This window comes from Rhinolophus sinicus, chromosome 6, assembly GCF_057876585.1.
Source record: "Rhinolophus sinicus isolate RSI-liver-muscle chromosome 6, RSI-T2T, whole genome shotgun sequence".
Lineage (NCBI taxonomy): Eukaryota > Metazoa > Chordata > Mammalia > Chiroptera > Rhinolophidae > Rhinolophus > Rhinolophus sinicus.
In genome coordinates this window covers 46965841-46988536 of record NC_142506.1, presented here as the reverse complement: position 1 = coordinate 46988536, position 22696 = coordinate 46965841, and the positions used below count along the sequence as shown (strand labels likewise).

Sequence of the window (22696 nt, the reverse complement as noted above, 5' to 3'; positions counted from 1 at the left end):
TTTTGTTTCTAAAAGATTAAGTAATTTTAGTTCATTTCTGTATGTGATGACTGATTGGAACATATATCTCCAGCATGTATTGTCAAGAGGGGGTTAACTGACATACAAAAAATGGAATATTTTACCTATAAAATTTAAAAGTCCATCAACCAGATATAGGATTTATTAGGCATTTGTACATCTTTGCATACACTGTTTTGCTTGAGTCTGAACATGAATACTTACGACTTGGAGATTTGTCTAGAGAAGAAAATCAAAGTTGTTTTTTCTTTAACACACTTGAAACCATTACCAGCAGCTGCTCCCCTGTCCCCCACCTTTTTGGGTCTTTAAATTTAGATGGACCTTTGCAGGTTTCTCATACTTTCAGTGCATTCTATATTGCACGTTGGAATCACTGGGCATTGTTAAAACAATAGTCTATGCTCCGGCCCCACTCTCAAAGTGTTGTATTTAATTGGTCTGGTTTAATTGGTCTGGGATGGTCCCTGGATGCTGATTTTGTTTTTTAAGGTCTCCAGTGATTTTATTATGCATCTGGGTTAAGAACCACTGCTTACTTCACAGCTTTTAAAATAAATAGGGGTTTTTTGCCCCGTTTAAAGAACTTGCTACCAAGAAAATATCCTGTCTTTAAAACAGAAAGAAAATAAACTTTTTTAAGGCCTAAAAAGTTCAAACGTGTATTTTTAAAGCACCTTTGAGATGACTTTATTTTCACAGAAATTGGTTTAACTTTTAAGAGATGAGTGTTAAAATCTGTTTAGTGCTTCCTAAGGTCCTAAATTACTGGTCCCCAGAAATGCTCTGGGAATTCATTGTCAAATGTAATTTGGAAATGCTGTATATAGCACCTTCCCTTCTTAGAGATTGTGTTAGTATATTAAAAAGTTGAAGGCCTGTGAAGAGACACTTGGCCAACTCCCTTTACCCGACTGTCTTCAGTCTTACCCAATCATGAAACCCTATTTTTCAAGGAACAACTAATATCACCTACTTTGTTACACAAACGGCGCTCTAAAGGAGAATGATTCCAAACTTTGTTGGAGTTGAGGTTTATACCCTTGGGCTTCTCTGCCTTCTTCCTGCCTATCCTTACTTCTTCCTAGCTTCTGTGGAGACTGAGAATGTCATGGTATTACTAGAAATTGGTTTACGTTTTCCCCTGGTCACCCAAACTTCATTTTATCAAGCTAGTTTACAATCTATAATAAAATGGTATATTTGTAACAGTATTCTCCAAAATCTTTTTTTCCTACTGAATACTAAACTGAGGGTGAGATCTTGTTAATTTTCTTAAACTTGGAGAGATTGGGGAAGATGGTGCAGATTCCATGAAATCCCTCCCTAACATTACTTACATGTTTTTGTCTGTATTTTTCTGTGAAAATAATCCTTACATTTTAAACTCTTTAAAGGGGTTAAGTGATCTCTAAATGGTTAAACAGTTCTGAACAGCAGTGGGGATCATTTTTTTAAACTTTCTAGCCACAGCCTCTTTTATACTATTTTCCTCAAGAAGTGTGTGCTGCCTTTCATTGTGAGTCCATTTCTCCAACCTTCTAATTTTAACCGACTATTTATGGATTTTTGGCTAATGTCATATGATGGGTTTTATACGTGTAAGATATGATCCCTCGGAGGAATAGTTTCATGGTTTAGTTGTGAAAGTAATATATCTGAGAGAAAAGTATGTATTAAATTATATGGGCAGGGAAAACAAGTGCTTAAGAATGTAAAGGGGCCAGTGTATGTACAATGATGACAGAGGAGATGCAAACCTTTACATGCAAGGTAGATCCACTTGAAATGGGATGTGCAGGACAGAGTGGAGAGGAAGAATCAGGAAGGCCAGATGTGATGAGGTTGCAGTGCTCCAGATAGGAGGTGATTCTTGGGTTAGTGTTAGGTAGTGGGATTGGGAGACATTCTGAAGGAAAAATGAAGAGAATTTCTTCATTGGACTGTATAGGTCAGATGGAGATGCTTGAACTGCAAATATGGACAGTTGGATTTTTTTCTCATCTTTATGCAATACCACAAGGTCACAGTTACGGCAAACCAAAATAAGGGACTGAGAAATCAAAACCAGAGCCAAACAGTTGGATTTTTTTTTCCATGAACTTATCTGAAGTGAGCTATAAAAGATCACATATATTCCCAGTGACTTCTCTTAAGCAACTTTAAAAAAGCCAAGTTTGTTCCTATAGCTTCAAAGTCAAATCCTATTTTACCACCAAAGCTACTGAATTCAATTTATCTAATCATCTAGTATTTATCTTTTATTACCTAAGTCAATTTACCAAAATTCACATAGTTATGGTAAATAGGGATGCAGAATACACCTAGAGAGTCTGAGTAACAGTAATGCAAATACATGGAGGCTTAGAACAAGATAATACCTCTTGTAAATGCTGGGAAATTGTCATAAGATAGTATCTGAGCTGGTCTTTGAAGGATAGGTACAATTTTATAGGTGGAAAGGAGGGGTAAAGAGAGCAATTGTGGGGGAAGGAAGAACAAGAATAAGAAGAAATAACGAGGTGGTGAAAAAGCAGGCTGGAGTGTAAGGGTTTGGAAGAAGTCTGGGAAGCTGGGCAGATAAGCAGTTTTGAGGGCCAAGCATCTGCTTTTACCGGTAGAGCAGGTTGGAGCTGTGGTCTCCAAATACTTGTTTGTAACATTATTTTGAAATAATGTCCAATTTCAGAAAAGTTGCATGAGCAGTACGAAAAAGTCCCGTGTACCCTTCACACCGATTCCACCCGCATCCCTGCAACCTAGTTCCTTGATAACCTCCTTCCTCTCCAACAATTCGGGGTTTCGTACGTACTCTCCCTCTGCTGGGACTGACGCCCACTCCCGGCCTGGCTGATTCTCATTCATACGTAGGGCCTCACTTACTGTCGGGAGACCCTCCCCTCCCGAAACTAGGTTTCCCGCAAACGCAACCAAGAAGAGAACCGAGCCGCAGCCCTTTCCCGCCACTGGGTGTCTCCAGCCGCCAGTGTCTCCGCCCCCAGCGCAGCCGCAGGGACCCTGTGGGACCCCGGAGCGGAAGGGGCGTGGTTCTAGGCGGAAGTCGCCGGGCCCGGAAGTGCGGGCTCGCATGCTGTGGCTCCGGGCGGCTTCGGACTGAGAATGGCCCTGGCAAGGAAGAACAAACGAATGAAAAAGATGAGTGCGGAGGAGGGGTGAGTGGCGCGCGGCACGTTCTCCTGGGTTCGGGCGGGTGAGCGGTGGCGCGGTGTTGCTGAGTCTCTGGCGTCGGTCTCTAGGGAGAGCCTGGACGACGGCGGTGGTGGGCCTCTGACTGGAGACTACCTCGTTGGACAGGTCTCCGCCAGCTTAGTCCGCGGTGGGCGCCCCTCCAGCGGCGGCCCAGGTCGGCTGGCGGCCCTCTTCAGCTCCGTGGAGCCTCAGCTTCAACCCGTGTACGTGCCTGTGCCTAAAGTAAGTCGCCTGGTTCTGCTCCGAGCGACCCGTTAGAACAAGAATCTTTAAAACAAGAACAAGAAGCTTTAAAACAAGAATCTGCTTCACGGGGCATGGTTTCTAAAGTGGGGCGGTAGGATGAATTTCAGGTAACCTTTCATTACTGGACATACCAGAAAGAGAGAAAAGATGCTTAGAAAGACCACTAAATTATTAAAAAGGATGAGGTCTCATACATACCTTCAAACTTTTAAAAGGAAACCACCACAAAAAGGAAACGGGATGAGGAAGAAGAAAGTACATCCCAAATTCAAAGGCCACTTTTGCAAGAACCTGCAAAAAAAGCGAAAGTGAAGAAGAAACTTTCTGATGCAGACAAAAAGTTGGCAAACAGGTTGGTAAAATTCCCTTAGTTGATTAAAGAAATTAGAGGTAAAGAAATTGAGATTCTTATACCTGCAATATCTATACTAATTTTTTCTCATTTCACAGTTCTTATTATGGAAAATCTCATGCATATTCAAAAGTTGAAAGGATAAGGACCACCCCCTACCCCCACACATATACCCAACATCAACTGTTATTAACGCTTGGCCAATCTCATTTCATCTTTACCCCATTCATATCCCTCTCATTATTTATAAGCAAACCTAAATCTTATGTTTCATCTATAAAATATTTCAGCATGTGTATAAAAGATGAGTTTGGTTTTCTTAAACTTACTTGGTCGGAGATCACATTTGCCCCATTAGCTTAATTTTTTTAGTTACTTGAATCAAGATTCAAATAGAAGTACCATCACTTAGTTAACTCTTCGGTCTATCAAGCCACATTCTCTTCAAATCTCTTATTTCTCTTTTGTCTCACAGCAAGTGGTCTTGTTACCTACTCAGAGCTATCAATTGCTAACAGTTGTGAACTACTGCTTTTTACCCTATTTAATGTACAAAGTGTACATTAAATGATGAATGTTTACATTTTAAAAAGTTATTACGGTAAAAGACACATTGCCATTAATCCCCCTCAAAATACTCTCCCTTGGTTTGAACACACTTATCCCATCCTTCTTGCAACTTTCTGAAGCAGTTCTGGAAATCCTCTTTCGTGAGTGTCAGTTGCGCTGTCGTGGCTGCCTCGATGTCCTGAATCGATTCCAAAACGTTTACCTTTCATGGTTGTTTTGACTTTGGGGAAGAGCCAGAAGTCACACGGTGCCAGATCCGATGAATAAGGTGGATGAAGACACACTGTAATGTTTTTATTTGTCAGAAATTGCCATACCAGAAGCGATGTGTGACACAGAGCGTTGTAATAAAAAAAATAGTGAATGCTGCTGCTGAGTGCCATCCAATGGAAAGGCAGGGATCTTTAATACAGGAAGAGGCACGTCAAACCTTAGTAACAGTGTGTGATAAGTTTCAACTTGTTAGGTGCAATCAGTTGGGTGGGGGTTGAAAGAAGGTGTATTTTAAAGTGTATTGTAAATCATCCTCCATCATGACAACACTCCGTGTCACACATCGCTTCTGGTATATGGCAATTTCTGTCAAATAAAAACATGACAGTGTGTCCTCATCCACCGTATTCACTGGATCTGGCACCATCCGACTTCTGGGTCTTCCCCAAAGTGAAAATGATTCAGGACATTGAGGCAGCCAGGACAGTGCAACTAAATATACAAAAGAGGACTTCCAGAACTGCTTCAGAAAGTGGCAAGAACAATGGATAAGTGTGTTCAAAGCGAGGGGGAGTATTTTGTGGGGGATTAATGGCAATGTGTCTGTCATTGTCATAAATTTTTTTAGTTTAAACATTTACTGTATTGTTTGATCACACCTCATATCTATGCATATCTTTAATTTCTTCCCCTTTTTCTCAGAGAAAGTTGTCTTGTCCCAGATTATTTTAGTCACCTGTGCTGTGTACACCACATACCTTCTCTTCTGCCTCCTTAGGGATTATGCCATCAGATGTATTTCTTTACTCCTCTTTCCTGTATCATTGATCTGTCGGCCATGTAAACGTACTAAGAATCTCAGAAAGAAATCCAACCAAACAAAACCCTGTCCATGGACATGTGTCTCTGGCACCATTCCCTCAATCCCTTTCCTTCTAGTCAAGCTTTTATGTTAGAAAAAGAACTCTGTATGTGTGCTCTCTTCGTGATCCTTTTTCTCTTGCACGCATGTACAGTCTTGTTTGTTTTTATTTTATCTGACCCTATGTCTGAAACAGTGCTCACTGAAGCCATCCTGACTTAGTTGTCATACTTAATAGGCAATACAGGCTTTGTCTTACGAGTCCTCTCCTACATTTCACATGGCTGCTTTTCTTCTCGAAGCTTTTGGATTCTTTGATAACTATCTCTTCTGATTCTCCTTTTGTTTGTTGTTTCTCCGCATTGTCGTTTCCTTTTCTTCTGACCGCTCCGTAAGTGTTGATTTTCCTCAGGATTCTATTCTCAAGCCATGAGCTTTCTTCATCCTTCATTCTGGGTCATCTGGTTTGTGCCGATGAGCCACCATTGTGATCTCCTAATCTCCAAGCCTGTGTATCTGTTTGCCCATTGGCTTCTACACCTGGAAATTCCATATGCACGTGAAATTCAGAGCTTCAGACTGAGCTCATTATCGTCATCAAACCTTTTCCTCTGCACGATTGGGGCCACCAGCCTTCCAGTTGCCTGAGCCAGTGACTTGGGAGTCATCTCACACTCCTCCTTTTCCCTGTGTGTCACATCAGTTGCCAGGCTCCTGATGATGCTGTCTCTTAATTATGTCTTTTATTGGTATTCCCCGGTCCACCCCCTCCCTTGTCTGGCTGGTCTGTTGTCTTCTCAGTGACATGCAGTTGTAACTGTCTCCTGTTGGTCTCCCTTGTCCAGTCTTGTCCCCTTCCTAATTATCGTCCACTCTGCTGCCCACATGATCTTTTTCAGACATTCTCATAGTCTTCAGTGGCTCCTCCTCTTCTGTGGGATAAATCAGCACTTTCACAGGACAGGCCCAGCCCTTCTTGACCTGGTTCCCACCTTTCCAAACTGTCTCATTTCCTTTTACTCCTGAGTACTTTATATACCATAGTGAGCAAAAAGCGAGACATGGACCTGCTCCTTAGTGGCGCTTATGCTCTAGTGGAGGAATAATAGTGGTCAGCATTTACTGAGGATTGGCTGTGTGCCACACACTGCCTTTCCTCTGAGAAGCCTTTCTTGTTTCTTTTGTGTTTCTACACCACCTGTTACAAAATGTTACCATTTTGTTGTGAACTTTGCTTGTCTCTTCAGAGACTGGACTATTGAAAGGCCCTTAATTGTATTGGCAGAGGCTAGAACTGAATAGGAACCAAGGAAATAATGAATGACTCCTAGTCCCCATTCTCTCCCCTCAAAATCCCAGATCAGTTCTCTTGTGGGACTCATGCTCAGACCTCACTTTATGCATGTGCATCAACACTTTATATTGTATTTGACATTTCAGAATTTACTTTTGACAAGGAGCCCTTTAAATATGACAGAACTGTAAGTAGGAAATCTGGATTTTTCTATTGGCCAGATTGCTTTACAAAGTAAGTATTTTGCAGGCATATTTAATCTTTAGAGACCCCAGGGAGTGCTGCAGGATCCCTATGGGTTAGAGCAGAAAATGTAATTAGGCATTGGGAGAGTGTAAACTAAGTCTCTAAGAGCTTTAAATGAAGCAGTTTTTGTTCAAATGAACTTTCGGTGTTTACTATTACCTGGCAGTTTTAACATATTTTCAAAAATTCAGCTTAACTTTTTCTAACCCTTGAGTTTTCTAAAGATACTAGTGCCTTTTTGATAATACTACTTTTAAAATTTAAATATATTTGTGAATGGTAAGTTTGTAGGAAAGCCAGAAGTGGTTGGGAAGTATTTCTGATCACTGTCCTTTGTCAAATGCTGGAACTGACTTTCACGACTTTTCTTTCTTTTTTGTCTTTTGTCTTAAAAAGAGAAAATGCTCTAGCAAGTGCTGATTTAGAAGAAGAAATTCACCAGAAACAAAGGCAGAAAAGGAAAAATTCTCAATCTGATCTGAAAGTAGCACATAAAGCACTTGATGATGTAGATCACACAGTTGTAAATCAAAGGAAGAAAATTCAGATCAACCAAGAAGAAGAGAGATTAAAGAATGAGAGAACTGTGTTTGTTGGGAATTTGCCTGTCACGTGTAATAAGAAGGTGAGTGTGTAATCTGTTTATTGTAAGGATTCAGAGAAGTTAATAATTCATAACTTTGTTTACTGTTCTTTATTGAATAAACACATAATAAGTTATATTGATATAACTTCATTATAAATAACTACATAAACCATTCTATAGATTGATTCCAGTATCCACCCCTCCTTTCCATTCCCATAGTCACTGCCCTAATTAAAGCTTTTGCAAATCTTATTTGAACTATTGCAGTGCTCCTCTGTCTGTTTTTTTCTTCCAGCCTTATTTCCTGTTACATGCCAATAGACCTCAAGCTCTATATGTGCAGGCGTATTTATCTCTTTCCTTCTCTGCTCTTTCCCTAACACTTGAAGCAGTGCCTGGCACGTGGTAGAGGGTGGAAAATATTTGTTGTGTAAATGAATGAATACATCCTAAGTTTCCTCCACTGTGGGGGCGCGGGTGTCACTAAACTAAAACAAGCTCTTTCCTTTCTTTGTGTTCGATGTTGGCAGTCTCTTGGGTCAAAATCCTGCTTATCTTTTGAAGGACAGTCTAAATTTCACTTCCTTAAAAACAAAATAGTACAAAAAGCTTACTTCCTGGTTTTTCCCTTTCCCTCTTACACTTCTGTCTCCTAGTATTTTATTTGTGATTATTTGGTAGAACAGAACACATTTGTAGCCTTGTTTTGGTTATTGATCTTCCTGTTAGATTATAAGGGTCTCAAGGGAAGGGAGTATGTGGTGGTGCTTTACACATTCAATACATGATTTATGAATTAGAATTGATTATAGTTCTAGCTGTAAAACATACATTCTTCACATCCTGAGCCAGTCATAAGAATAATATATAAAATTCACACTAAATTTTTCTTCAATCCTATGGTCCTAATTCCAGACAGTTAGGGAATTTCTCATAGTGATATAAGCATCCTTAAAATTCATTTCTGGTTTAAGCCAGTGTGAAAAGATGAGAGAATCTGTGGAATACATAATCTTAGTTTACATGTGGTAAAGATTATCAAAGATTAAAAGACCAAAATGTTGTATACCTTTGGAATTTGAACTGTTTGCTTTTTTCCTAAGTTGCAGTAAAATTTTTTGTTTTCCAACTGAATAGTCATCTACTTTTCTTGAAATGTTCTTAAAACCTGGCAGTAAAAGATTATCAGATAATTTCACATAATTCCTTTTTGTAGTATTTATTTGATATTCTGAAAGTGGACTAAAGTATATATGTTTTTTATTTTAGAAGCTGAAGTCATTTTTTAAAGAGTATGGACAGATAGAATCTGTACGATTTCGTTGTGTGGTATGTTTTCTTCCCCTTTAAAATTGCATAATCTTAAAACATATTACATTTAAATCAGACTTACTGGTATTAGTGAGATGGAGGAGCACTTGACTTTAGCCTTTTGAGTTAACAGGTTCAAATCTAGCCCAAGAGAAGAGTCACCCTTAGTATCTATTGCTGACTCTTGTCTTTGTTAAATAATTTAGTGAGTTCACATAGTAAAATGACATCCTTGTTACTAAGGCCAGCACTGTTTTGGAGGGTGGATGGGTAACTTTTTCTGCTGTGGCAGTTGAGTAGGCAGAAACATTAATACTTACTGAATATCTTTTTTGGTATTATGAGCTTTCAATATGGAGGTCTGTGAATGGCTCCTGCAAACAGTACTTATGCTTTGAGCATAGAAAGACGAAATATTTTTTAAAAACTCAATGATTAAACTTTATAGAAATAAATGGTATCTAACTTCACCAACTGAGCATTCTGTAGACCAATTGACGTATTAATAATTAATGTGTATTAGAATAGATAGTGTGTATTAGAATATAAAATATGTTTTAGAAATGTTTATTCCTTGTCTCTTAACTGCTGTTTCTCATGTGATTCTTTATAATGGGATTTCTCAACCTTGATACTATAGACATGTTGTGCTGGATAAATCTTTGTTCTGGAGGCTGCCCTGTGCGTTATAGAATGTTTAGCATCCCTGGCCCATGCCCACTTGGTGCTGGTAGCACGCTGCCCACCCCGGTTATAACAACCAAAAATATCTCCAGACATTACCAGGTGTTCCCAGAGGACAAACATGCCCACTTCTCTAAAAGTAGACATTTCCCAACGTTTTGGCACAGTCTCCATAATTTCTATCGTGGTATTGTTTCTCACTTTTATCACCTACGTTTTGTCTGCCCTTTGGAGTCCCATTTCCCCATGTCAGGACCCAAATTTCAGCATGCTTGTACTTACCTCCATCTAGCCCCCATCCCAACCTATACTTCTACTGATTTTCTATATGATTTAGCGTCACCAGGCTACAAGCCTTGTCTTTTCTTTGTCCCACCCACTCTACTATATATCATCCCTGCCTGTTTTTCAACTGTGCTTTCTTCCTAAGATGAGTCATTCCTTTCTTTTTCCATTGTTCCACCTAAGTGCTCATGACTTCTTGTCAGCATAGCTGCAGAGTCCTGTTTTGGTACCTACCTGCTGGCTACCCCAAATTTGTCCAACGTGCCACTGTCAACTTAATCTTCCTAAAGGACTTCTTCCTGTGGCTCCTGCCTGACCCTCCCCCCCCCCCGCCATAAACATTACAACACGGTTGTTTCTGATTCAGTATTTCCCTAGAGTGTTTTTAATCACATTATATTATACTTAGATATTTAGAATTCAATTAATTAAAGTATCATTAATTTGAAGTAATAGTTCAAATAATGAATTTTCTTTATTGCTTTTTTCCTCTTAAAAGATTCCAGCAGAGGGAACTCTGTCCAAAAAGTTGGCAGCAATAAAGTAAGTTTATAATTAGAGAAACGAAGTAGTCTTAAACTCTCTTCCATTTTAGTTAAAATTGAGATCATTTTTTAACTTCAGAAACTTTTATATTTGAATAATACATCATGCTTTACTGTTTCCTTATGTCTGTAGTAGTATATAAATTTGTCAGATGTTTGTCTTTAGGCATTAACGTAAATTGTAGTCATAGAAAGTACTGTAAAATAACTTACTAGAAGAGGTGCCATGAGAAACTTCAAAGATGTTTAATTGGGCCTAGTGTTTGAAGAGAATAAAGTTTTGCACCCAAATATTCTATTATAAATCATAGATATCATATTTCATCACTTCTAAGGCACACTTTTCCCCGTTTCTTAACATTTTTGAAGTCAAGATGCATCATAAAATCAGGGGTGCCTGATTATGCATTATTAAATCATTGCTGTTGGCTGGTCAGGCTTTTCCAGAGAGAACCCCGTTTGCTTCCATTGATCACCTGGGAGAACTGCCGTCCAAGTCCTCTTCAAGGTCTCTCTGCGGGTTTGGGGGCCATACTGGTAGTGCAGCTGGTGGTTCAAGTTCTCGGGGGACTTTCCCTGTCACCATTTTCTGCCTAGTGCCAAGGGTGAGACATGCAAGTTTTCTTCCTTTATTTCTCATTTATATTTTAAATTGAAATATAATTGACATATAGCATTATGTAAGTTTAAGGCGTACAACCTTTATTTTTAATTTACCTTCAGTTTTATGCAGGATTTTCTATTAGTCTCCCAATCTTGGGTTTTTTCTTTCTTAGGGCACATGAAATGATGGATTTTACAAGCAGAGGTATATGTAGTTTATATATATATTAGATGTATATTAGGTCTCTATAGAGATAGTTATATTAGATAAAATACAGTACTGTACTTTATAACCATTTCTGGGAATCCTGTTATGTTAGGATTCTTGAATAACAGCAGTCCCTTTGGACATCTTGGTGAGTCCATTCCTACATTCATTTCTAATTGGGAATTCTTGGCAGATCAGCTCTTTGCCAGTCTTTCCATAACCATCACGGCACCATGTGGATAGTGAGCACTTGATAACTGGGTTATTGACTCCGGTAATGTTTGTTGAGATAAACAAACATGTGAGCCATCCTGTACGCAAGGTGTTTTGATGCTGTGCGGAGTGGGCCATACAGACTTTTACCTCAGTGTGAAGCTGAGACCCAGGGACCAAGGTGTTGGCAGAAACAAAGGTTCTGATCGGAGTGGGGATCAGCAGTGCTGAGGGGTTTGGGTGCCAGAAGAAGGGAGCTCACTCACTGTGACCACCATCAGCTTCCCCCCGCTACCCCCCAGTTAAAAATGTTTTCATTATTTAAATAAGTAATGAAGCAGATGGCTAAGAATAAATAAATATAAAAATGTACTCAGTGACAAGTTCCTTTCCTACACCTTTTCCTAGCCAGCTGGTTCCCTGCTCCAGGCAGCTTCTGTTTTCACTTTCTTGTATAACCTTCTAGAGACATTTTTTGCGTGTACCACTTGATACTCATATATGTTCCTCACTTTTTGACACTGGTGTTCAACGTGTGTGCCACTCCATACCTTCCATTTTCCACTTACTGTAACTTGGAGGTCTGTGTAGATCAGGGTGAACATTGCCTCCCCATTCTTTTTCAGAGCATCTTAGTATTCTGCAAGGTGTCCCGCAAACCCTCCCCAGATGGACATTTAGGTTTCTCCATTCTTGTAATTTTGCACATGTGCAGATTTATCTGTAGGTTAAACTTCTAGTAGTGGAAGTGCTTGGTCAAAAAGGGTATTTGATTTTGTAGTTTTGAGCGCTACCCCACAGAGATGGTAACCTACTTACATTCCCACACTATTACCAACTATGTGTTTTTGAGCTTTTGGATTAGAAGCAGCTCGATAGGTGAAAGTGGTATTGCTCGTTTGCATTTCTCTTATGAGTGAGCTGCTCTCATGTATTCAAGTCATTGGTGCTTCCTTTTATCTGAATTGTTGCTTTCATTTACCCAATTTTTTTTCCTGTCGAATTGTTTCTGTTATTGATCTGTGGAGTGTTACAGAAATTTGCCTTTTGTGATTTGAGTTACAAATATTCTTCCCTATTTTCATTTGCTTTTTTGTTCTGCGTATGGGGGTATTGCCATGTAAAACTTTTTTGCTTTTTAATATAGTCCAAAAAAAAAAAAATCAACCTTTTTTCTACGTTAGTAAGGTATCATGCACTTTCAGTAAGCTGCACATACTTGAAGTGCATGATTTTATGGTTTTAACATTTGTATGCATTCATGAAATCATTGCCACAGTCAAGCTCCTGAATACTTCATCACCACGCATTTCATCACCCCCCCAATCCCCAGAGACCACTGAGCCGCTTCCTGTCTCTGTATGCCGGTTTGCATTTTCTAGAATTTTATGTAAAGGGTCTCATCATACAGGATGTACTCTTGTCTGACTTCTGCTCAGCGTGATGGTTTTGAGATGCATCCAGATTGCTGGATGCTCGGTGGCTTGTTTTTTTTGTTGCCCAGTAGTTTCCCATGATGTGGAAGCTGGTGGACACTCAGGTTGTTTCTGGTTTTCGGCTATCATGGGTAAAGGTAGTAAAAACATTCGTGTACAGGTCATTTCTGTTGAGAAACCTGGAGGTGTGGGATTGCTGGGTCTTATAGCAGGTGTGTCTTAACTTTCTAAGAAACTGCCAGATGCTTTTCCAAAACGGTCACACCGTTTTACAATCCCAGTGCAGTGTGAGAACACACTTGCTTCACACCCTCAGCAGCACTGGGTGTTGTCAGTCGTGCCATTTCAGCCATTCTAAAGGTTTGTCCTTGTGTCTGTAATTTGTATTTTGCTGATGACTAAAGATAATAAGCATCTTTTCATGTACTTATAGGGCTATTCTTTGGTGAAGTCAGTTCAAAAAGTTTGCCCATTTTCATTCTAGTGGCTTCTTTGTCTTATTATTGAGTTGTAAAGAGGTTTTTTTTAGTAGATTCTGGATGCAAGACCTTTCTTTGACATACATGTTTCGGGTGTTCTGCTCTAGTTTTTAAATTTTACTGTAGATCCAATAGAGAGTGCTGTTGTTTGGCAGTCTGGTGGGGACAGTGGGATTCTCTGTTGTCCTGGTCCAGCCTCAGACACAGACAGGCCCTCATATCTATGCTTCAGACGTGTTCCTGATCGGCCGAACTCCGCCTTGTGCGTTTGGTGGGTCTTGTGCAGGAGAACAGTTCCCACCCCTTGCCCCGTGGTAGGAGGCCTCCTTTCTTCTGGCCACAGAGGCCCTGGCAGGGGAAGGGTTTGGTGCCCCTGCCCCAGCCACGTAGCCGCCTCCTCCACGGGGAGAGGAATCCTGGAGAGGTGGTGCCTGCCCCACACCAGCTCCGGCCTTTCTATTCTGCAGGCCCTGACCCAGGGATGCTCTCTGCCACCTCGCTGCCCTCAGTCTCCCCGGGACCCCTGCAGAGGGCAGTGCAGTGGAGCCTGTGAGTGGACACACATCCTGTGTCGGCGGCTTCTGGGGATTCCTTTTCAGGCCCAGCCCACACTTGGATTTGGTAGTTCAATAAAATCATAGCTGAACTCTTTCCTGCTCCCTTGTGCTTGTCTGGGGCCCATCCTGTGAGCCAGAGCCGCCTCCTGTCTCCTCAGGTGGGCCTGTCCTTTCTCACTTTCCAAGCTGCTTTGTTCCCCTTAACTGCAGCTCTCTGATGGCTTCAACAGAAGTTAGGATGTAGGTTATCTGGTTTCTTCTTGTTCAGGGTAGGAATGATGCCCTTCCTGCTTGCTCCCTTCTGGGTGGGAGTACAACTATAGATGTCATTAACGTCTGGATTTCCTTAGGTCAGAATCCTCCATCAAGCTTGATACAGTCATGTTCTTGCCAGGGAGGAAGGGGCAGAGCTGCATGCTGGCTCTTGGTCGTCCCTCTGCCAAGGACACTGTTTCTATAGGGTTAACAGTGCACTACAATTATTCAGGTTTTTTAAAGTCACTTTCTATTTATGTTGTATTGGGGTTCATCTCAATCCGTTCAGGCTGCTGTAACGAAGTGCCGTAGACTGGGTGGCTTATCAACAACAGACGCTTCTCACAGTTCTGGAGGCTGGACTCTGAGACCTGGATGCAGCAGGGTTGTGTCTGTGAGGGCGGCTTCCTGATTCACAGCCAGCCCTTCTCACTGTGTCCTCACATCACCTAAGGGGCCAGGGGCTCTGTTGGGTCTCTTTAAAAGAGCCCTACCCTGTTCATGAGGACCTTTATGACCTAAGCACCTCTCAAAGGCCCCACTTCCAGTTACCATCACATTGGGCATTAAGTGGATTTCAACATAGGAATTTGGAGTGACACAAATATTAAGACACTGTGGTTACACTAGGACATGTTGGATTTAGATGTCAGCAGCGGTGTGTTGCGTGGAAAGAGTAGGAGCTCCGGAGTCAGCCAGACTTAGTTGAAGTTCTAGGCTGGGCTCTCTTACCTTATGATCATGGTCATGTGCTTTTATGGATAAGTTTCCGTTTCCATAAAATCAGAAAACTAACACCCATGTCGGGGATGGGAGATTAAATGCGATACATAAAATGCCTATGTTAGGCATTCAGTAGATCATAGCTGCTGTATCAGTATAAAACTATTAGTGTACTGTATTATTACAGAGTGCCATGAGCCATGCCCTGTCATTTTCTATTACCTTTCTTGATACTCATTTGATTGTTAGCATTTTTGTTACTTCAAACCAATAGGGTGATGTGTTCAGGGAACGATCTGTGGTCATTACTAGTTTTTTGTTTGTTTGTTTTGTTTTGTTTTCTGATGGACACATCTAAATTATGTCACCATTTTGCAAACCTAATGAATTAATATTTTAGGCATTGAGCAGCAGTGGCTGCAGGCTTTAAAAAAAGAGTGAAAACTAGTCATAACACGCTTCTCATTGAAAGAACACAACACTACCTACAGGGCTGATAAAGCTCTGTCTCCAGCTGCCAATTTGCAAGAAATATAGAGGCCAGAGATACACGTTGAAGTGCAGTGTGAGCCTGCAGTCAGCAACATCTGGGATTTGGGAAATGCCGTGGGTCAAGCAGTAAGATAGAGAGAGACAAAGGGGGAATCCTGTAGATTAAACAAGATTCAAAAGACTTTTCAAGTGGGAAAATGGACACGGTCCAAGTATAATGTCTAGGAATAGACATTTTGGGGGGTAGAACCACATCAACATGCAAGAAAGTGGTGCCTAAAAGTGGGGATAGGGAAAGGTTTATCTTTGGGGAGGGGAGAGGCTGCAGTCTGGGAAGGGCCGCAGAAAGAGGCTTTTGGGGTGGGCAATGGCTGAAGGGTGCTGACCTATTAATAATTCACTAAACTATACATGCTTGTGCAGTTTTTATTTTACAGTAAAAAAGAAAAATCAAGTTGTCCTTCATATCTGTTTACGTGTGTGTTGGATACAGGGCCATAGCTAAGATTATAGTTTGTAGCCTGCAGCATTGCACGGGTGGCCCCGCTCACAGTAATGACTAGTAAGAGAATGGGTTATGTGTTTCGGCAGATATCTGTATACCGTGCTTCCCTGAAAATAAAACCTAGCTGGACCATCAGCTCTAATGCGTCTTTTTGAGCAAAAATTAATATATAAGACCGGGTCTTATATTAGTTTTTGCGCCAAAAGACGCATTAGAGCTGATAGTCCAGCTAGGTCTTATTTTCGGGGAAACATGGTAAGTGGTGTGTTATTTTTCGAGTTATTGCTAAATAGTTATTGAAATAGATGAAACTTCCCCAGGATTTCTTGTCTATCTGTTGATTAAAAGTAGAAAACAAGCTGTGTTTATTTTAGTGACTTTAACATGAACAAATTTTATATTGACTTTTTTTTTTTTTTTTGGTGTAGACGTAAAATGCATCCCGATCAGAAAAATATTAATGCCTATGTTGTGTTTAAGGATGAAACTGCTGCTACTAAAGCATTGAACAGGTAATCTTATCTCTCTGAGGTTTGAACAGAGTTATATTTAAATAAGTATGAGTGTATTTTAGTCTTTGGTTTCACTTTAGAGCAAATATAATAGTAACTCAGTGCTCATTTTTAACAGCCATTTTCCCTTCATATGTTTAATAACAGAAATGGGGCCCAAATTGCTGATGGATTTCGTATTAGAGTTGATCTGGCATCGGAGACCTCATCTGTAAGTAGTACATGAGTTGTTTAAAGAACTTAACTAGAGTCTTGTAGAGTGAAATGTTTTCTTCTGAGCTCTAGCTGGGAGAGGAGTGGAATCAGCAGTGAGCATGAGGGAAGCACAGAAGGGAACAGCCTTTGCCCTCTGTGGTCACAGCATTGGTGCCAAAATGGCACATTAGCTTCTGGAACATGCTCCCCACCCCACCGTTAGATTAAATAGCCAGAGTTTGAGCTGGAAGGTATATTAGAAATCATCTGGGCAAACACCTTATTTTTATAGACTGAGGTCTAGAAAATTAAATTATCCATTAAATATTTTTTTGAGTCCCTACTGTGTGTCAGGCCTACAGTTAAGCTATAGTCTCAGTTCTCTAGGAGTTCCCAGTTTAAAGGTGAAGACCAGCATCTGGGCTGCTCGCAGCACTTTTATGATAGATGCACAGGAATGGGACATTTGACTTGAGGAAGTGCCAGCAAGAAGGGACGAAGGACGGTTTCCAGGAGAACTAGTGTTATGAGTCGTGCAAGATGAGTCAGTGTTACCTAGGCAAAAAAGAATTTTTTTTAAAGATGATGAGGATGTCTGGACAGGAAAAGCAGTGGAAACGGTGGGGACCAAAAGGAATTTGCTGAGGAATGACAAGAGCTTGATACAGTTGTTAGTGGGTAGAGTGTGAGGCAGGGCCCCGGAAGAGTTGCTGTTGGTCTCCACGGTGAGTCTGGATCTTGTCCGGGAGCTGTTCACAAGTTTAAACGCGGAGTGACGCGATCGGGTTTGCATTTTACAAAGGTCTCTGGAAATGAATGAAGGATGGATTGTAAGAGCTCACCACAGAAGCATAGAGTGCATTACTGTCAGTGTCAGTGACATCGCTGAGAAATGACAAAGGCCTCGTTGACACCCCTGGTTTTGACTGTGGACCTAGCAAAAGGTTAGCAGACTGGCCTGAGGGTCAAATCCACCTTCCAGCTATTTTTTGTTTTTGTTTTAATAAAGTTTTATTAGCACACAACCACACTCATTAGGTTAGGTATTTTTGTGTGCTCATGGCAGAGGCGAGTGGCCCACAAAGCTGAAATACTTGCTGTCTGTCCCTTTACTCCCCACAGAGCGTGCCTTTCTTGAGCACCTTCAGGTGTCAGTCAGGGCTGCTGTGGACACAAGCCCATGGCTGTCACTCACACTGTAGCAGGGAAGACCCTGGAAGAAACAGAATCAAACAAGGGACTGGTGTGTGGTTGTCAGGAGACGGAGACCTGTCAGATGTGTGGGGTGAGGAAAAGGCTGGGTTTTAGGTTGACTTCCATCTTCTGCTCCAGTGAGTGATTTTTATTAACTCTCTTTGTGTTTCAGAGGGACAAGAGATCAGTGTTTGTGGGGAATCTGCCATACAGTAAGTTTATTTAAATAAATGAAGTACCTGTTTTATCGTTAAAATAATGGAAATAACCTTTGAGTAGTAACTTAATGCTTTGCTTTCAGAGTAACTTTGAGGAGCATGGAATGTAACTTGAGTAATTTTCACAGAGCTGCTAAACTTGTTATGTTGCTAAACATCTGCAGTGTGCTAAGGCAATTCCCAGGCTTTGCTTCCACTTTGGTTGAATTTGTTTTTAGAAATTGAAGAATCTGCGGTTGAGGACCACTTTTTGGACTGTGGGAGTATTGTGGCTGTAAGGATCGTGAGAGACCGGGTTACAGGCCTCGGCAGAGGGTTTGGCTATGTGCTCTTCGAGGTATGGGAGACTAATGCATTGTCACTGTCCTTTGAAATGTGCCAGGCGGGCTTGTCACTGCCGCTTCATTATTCAGACATAACTATCCCTGTCACCGTCAAGTTCCATCTTAAGGAATCTAAACTCATCACCTGCCATAATAGAGTGCTGTTGCTACAACTGCACCTCATCAGATGTCCCAGTCCCGTTTCTTCATGTCATTGTTATTGAATGACGTTTTAGATGTCCGATATTAAAGCTATTAACTCTGAGTCTCCACCTTCTATAAAATGGAGAAAAGAACTGACCGTTCACTTAGGTAGAAGAAAATTTTCATCTTTGTACAGAATTGTTTCTGTTTAGTTCACTAAATACTAATCAGCTTTTCATGCCTAACATTAGTAGAATATACTATTAGATAATACTTACTGTCTGGTGGCCCTTGAGTTTTTCCTCCCTCCACAATATTAATACATTTCCTTTCAGTTTCTCCTTGTGCCTTCTTTCCTACAGTTGAACTTGTATTTGTGAACATACAATTTTGCAACCTGCTTTCTATTGTTTTCTATTGTGTAAGCATGTCCCATTGAACAATGGAACGTAACTATACTGCCTTTTCCCTAATGTTTCCCAAACGTTGCACATGGGCAGTGTTCTCTGTTTTTCCCAGTAATAATGAAATTGGAATGGTTATGTTTTTTCCTCCAGGTGTTCGCCTGCCTTTTTGTATTACTTCTTTAGGACAGATTTTAATGGGCTATTACTAACTAGGACAAGATATGTGACCATTTTTAAGACTCTTCACATGTATTACCAGATAGCTTTAAGAAAGGTTGTCACAACCTCATGTGTCCACCATTACTGTATTGTACTTATCTTACTGTTTCTCTGCTGTCTTCTATTACTTGACAAGTTTGTAGTCCTTTAAAAAAAATCTCATGTATATTCAGGGTTGTTAGCATTTACTGGTTGTATATTAGAGTAAAAGAAGAATAGAATTTTGGATCGAAACATAACCCTACAAGGCATGTACTCCATCTCAGAGACTGTAGTAGCGAGTTCCCTGCTCTCATCTGATACAGTGGGAAGAGCCTTCTGAAAAGCATGTTCATTGCTTTAAAAGATTGCATATGACTGATGTAGCTAGTTGATACTCCATTTTACAATGAGCAAAATGAAGCCTATTGGGTTGTGACTTATCACTGTAAGACAAAGTTTCCACTAGCTAGATATTTGACAAGGCAGCTTGAGTGCTTCCTGGGGAAAATGTGTGAGGAACGTGATTAAAAGGAGACCTCAGGCACAGCTGCTGGAACACTGGGATTGGGCTTACTGGATGTGGAAATGGGATTGGTTTCTATGTGCAAGTCGAAAACTTCTAATCCATTAAAGTTGCAATTTTACTAGTTTCTTTGCAGATAAGATTTTGGTTGAAATTTATCTATTGATTTTTATTACAGAATACAGATGCTGTTCATCTTGCTCTGAAATTAAATAATTCTGAACTGATGGGAAGAAAACTCAGAGTCATGCGTTCTATTCATAAAGAAAAATTAAAACAAAATTCAAACCCCAGTTTGAAGAACATCAGTAAACCTAAGAAGGGACTTAATGTTGCTTCCAAAAATGTAGGACATTCTAAAAGTTTATTTATTGGAGAAAAGGCTGTTCTCGTCAAGAAGAAAAAGAAAGGACAGAAGAAAAGTGGACAAACTAAGAAACAGAAAAAACAGAAGTAGCATTTTGAAGCTTTTTTCCACTGAGTACTGGTAATAAAAATGTGGTAAACCCATGTATTGAATTTCAGGATTTTTTTTTTTTAAGATTTTATTGGGGAGAGGGAACAGGACTTTATTGGGGAACAGTGTGTACTTCCAGGACTTTTTTCCAAGTCAAGTTGTCCTTTCAGTCTTAGTTGTGGAGGGTGCAGCTCAGCTCCAGGTCCAGTTGCCAGTTGCCAGTTGTTAGTTGCAGGGGGCGCAGCCCACCATCAGCTCCAGGTACAGTTGCCAGTTGCCAGTTGCTAGTTGCAGGGGGCGCAGCCCACCGTCCCTTGCGGGACTTGAACCGACAACTTTTTGGTTGTGAGCCCACTGGCCCATGTGGGAATCGAACCAGCAGCCTTCGGAGTTAGGAGCACAGAGCTCCAACCGCCTGAGCCACTGGGCCGGCCGAATTTCAGGATTTTTTTATGGATGGTGTATGTGAACATTTCATCAACATAACTAACCAACAAGAATATGACACATTATGTGAAATGTTGCTCTAATTTCTTATTCTTAACCAGTGATTAGACGAGTTATTGAAACCTTGCAAATTGACTATAAAGCAGATTTCTCCTTTTATTTCTGTTTTTAATTTTAAAAATATTCTCCCAGAAACACTTGTGATTTTTCAATTAATGGTACTTAGAGAATGAAACAATCTTTCAAAAAATCATAAAGGAAACACTGATAAAATTTGGTAATTAAGTTACAATGTATCAAGTTTAACAAGGGTTAAGAATACCATTGTATTCCCTGAGACTTAACCTTATGACATAGCTGTTCCCACTCACAGATCTTTATAAACTGGGTCTGTATCCAGGAGTGGGGTTGGTATTAAAAATTGGGGCCTGATATGAGGCAGGCAGATCTGTGATACATGCATTATATTACTTAGGTGAACAAGGGGGTTGGGGTCAGTGAGTCATGACTGATTATTTTTAAAATCCTGTATTTTGGGTGTAGCACAGGGAAAACTTAATGGGCCTTTACAATGTGGCTCTATACAAGCAGAGAGGTCCATTTTCCAGTATGCAGGGACTGGATATTTGAGGCTTAGTATCCTCTCTGGTGCTTAAAACCTTGCTTTTCATAAGTAGGATTCAGTAAATACTTACTGATAATTCTTGAGCATTTTTGCACATATTTCCAGTTAAATTTATGTAAAGATGCATCATCTATAGGCTGTATAGATTATAGATACATACAGAATACAATTTTACTGAGTATTTTATTTATAGTGTATATTATATTTTATGTATGCTGTATAGTATATATAAATTTACATAATTTTAGTGTCCTTAACAGAGTGTTCCTTTTGGTTTCTAGGGTGTAAGGGCATATGATTCTTGACCCAGTTCTGTGGCTGTGCACACGTGACCTTGGACAAGCCTCTCAACTTCTTTATCTGAATATCTTGATTGGTGAAATAAGAGGCTTGGACTAGATCAGCGGTTTCACATAGTTTTGACTGTGATCTACAATAGCTTTAATTTTACATTGTGACCAGTACAAACTTGGATATATTTACACAAAAGTTTCATGTGACAGTACCAGACCTTGCTGCAAGTGTTGGTGTCTGATATTTTTTATTCTACTTCATTAAAAACACTGGTAATGATCCACTAAGGTCATTCCACAACCCACTAATGCTTCCACTCATAAATGCATGCCTAGGCTGTTTCTATTCCAGGAGTCTATGCTTACCGGTGTTTTACAACAGATATTTAGAAATGTAGAGAGGTTATGGGTTTCAAACACATGTATGTTGCTCTAACTGCACTTTATATAAACATGTTACCTGGTCTATTGAACCTCATGGTAGTGACCTCAATGCTTATGTCGTATTTAGTACACACAGTTCAGGGACAGAAGAGTAGCATGTTTGTTAATGCAGGAGTCATAATCTAGTGGCCGCATAATCTCATATTTTCAAGAGGGTTGAGTTCTAGGCCTCACGTCACCTGTATGGCCTTGGACAAGTCTTTTCTGTTCAGACACACCTGAGGCTCAGGACATACCTCTATAGGTTACGGTTCACTGACAACTTTTGGGGATGGGAAGAATCTGAACGTAAAATATGGAAAAGCTTTTTGCATCATTCTGTTGTGTGCAATCCTTCCCCTTCCCCACCCCAGTCCAGGCAATGCTCATGTACCTTTGGGTCTCAGCTTCATTACTATTTAAGCAGAAGGGCTTTCCTGGACTCAAGGACTAAATTAGGGCCTCCAGCTATGTTTCCATAGTACCCTTACAATAACGACTGACACCAACTACCCAGTTAGGTCAAACTTCATAGGTTAAGGGCACAGTCCCCTACAAGATTGCCCTCATTTCAGACACCAGTCACAAAAGGGGGGGGGGGGATTCTGCAGTCCATTCTGAGCAGCCAGCTACTAATTTGGGGGTTCCCACTACCCTTTCAGGTTCAATAATTTCCCTTTAAGGACACAACTCAGGAATGTGCTATAGTTATGGTTACTTTTATTACAGCAAAAGGATACAAATCAAAACCCGCCAAAGGGAAAGATGCATAGGGAGATGTCTGGGTGAGTCCCAAATTAGGAGCTTCTGTTGTCCCTCCCTATGGAGTCTGGACACC

The 22696-nt window shown here is 40.5% G+C and overlaps 1 protein-coding gene across 3 annotated transcripts; it reads left to right on the top strand.

Moving 5' to 3' along the window:
• Positions 1–3066: 3066 nt before the first annotated feature.
• Positions 3067–21741, top strand: RBM34 (RNA binding motif protein 34). 3 transcript variants are annotated; one of them, XM_088799085.1, is made up of 12 exons: positions 3067–3194; positions 3279–3453; positions 3693–3829; positions 7411–7639; positions 8870–8929; positions 10380–10423; positions 16325–16408; positions 16556–16619; positions 17970–18009; positions 18234–18352; positions 19792–20100; positions 21424–21741. In XM_088799085.1, exons 1-11 carry the CDS (start codon positions 3142–3144, stop codon positions 20068–20070), a joined length of 1284 nt encoding a protein of 427 aa, XP_088655211.1. In that variant the 5' UTR covers positions 3067–3141; the 3' UTR covers positions 20071–20100; positions 21424–21741. The 3 variants fall into 3 exon arrangements, with proteins under 3 accessions (XP_088655211.1, XP_088655210.1, XP_088655212.1); XM_088799084.1 differs by lacking the exon at positions 21424–21741 and having other exon boundaries at positions 19792–20123; XM_088799086.1 differs by lacking the exons at positions 8870–8929; positions 21424–21741 and having other exon boundaries at positions 19792–20123.
• The last annotated feature ends 955 nt before the right edge of the window (positions 21742–22696 follow it).

Coding starts and splice junctions, on each gene's coding strand:
- RBM34 (XM_088799085.1), top strand. CDS start 3,142: ATGGCCCTGGCAAGGAAGAACAAACGAATGAAAAAGATGAGTGCGGAG. Junction 8,930..10,379: donor CTGTACGATTTCGTTGTGTG/GTATGTTTTCTT, acceptor TCCTCTTAAAAG/ATTCCAGCAGAGGGAACTCT. Junction 16,620..17,969: donor TGGCATCGGAGACCTCATCT/GTAAGTAGTACA, acceptor TTTGTGTTTCAG/AGGGACAAGAGATCAGTGTT.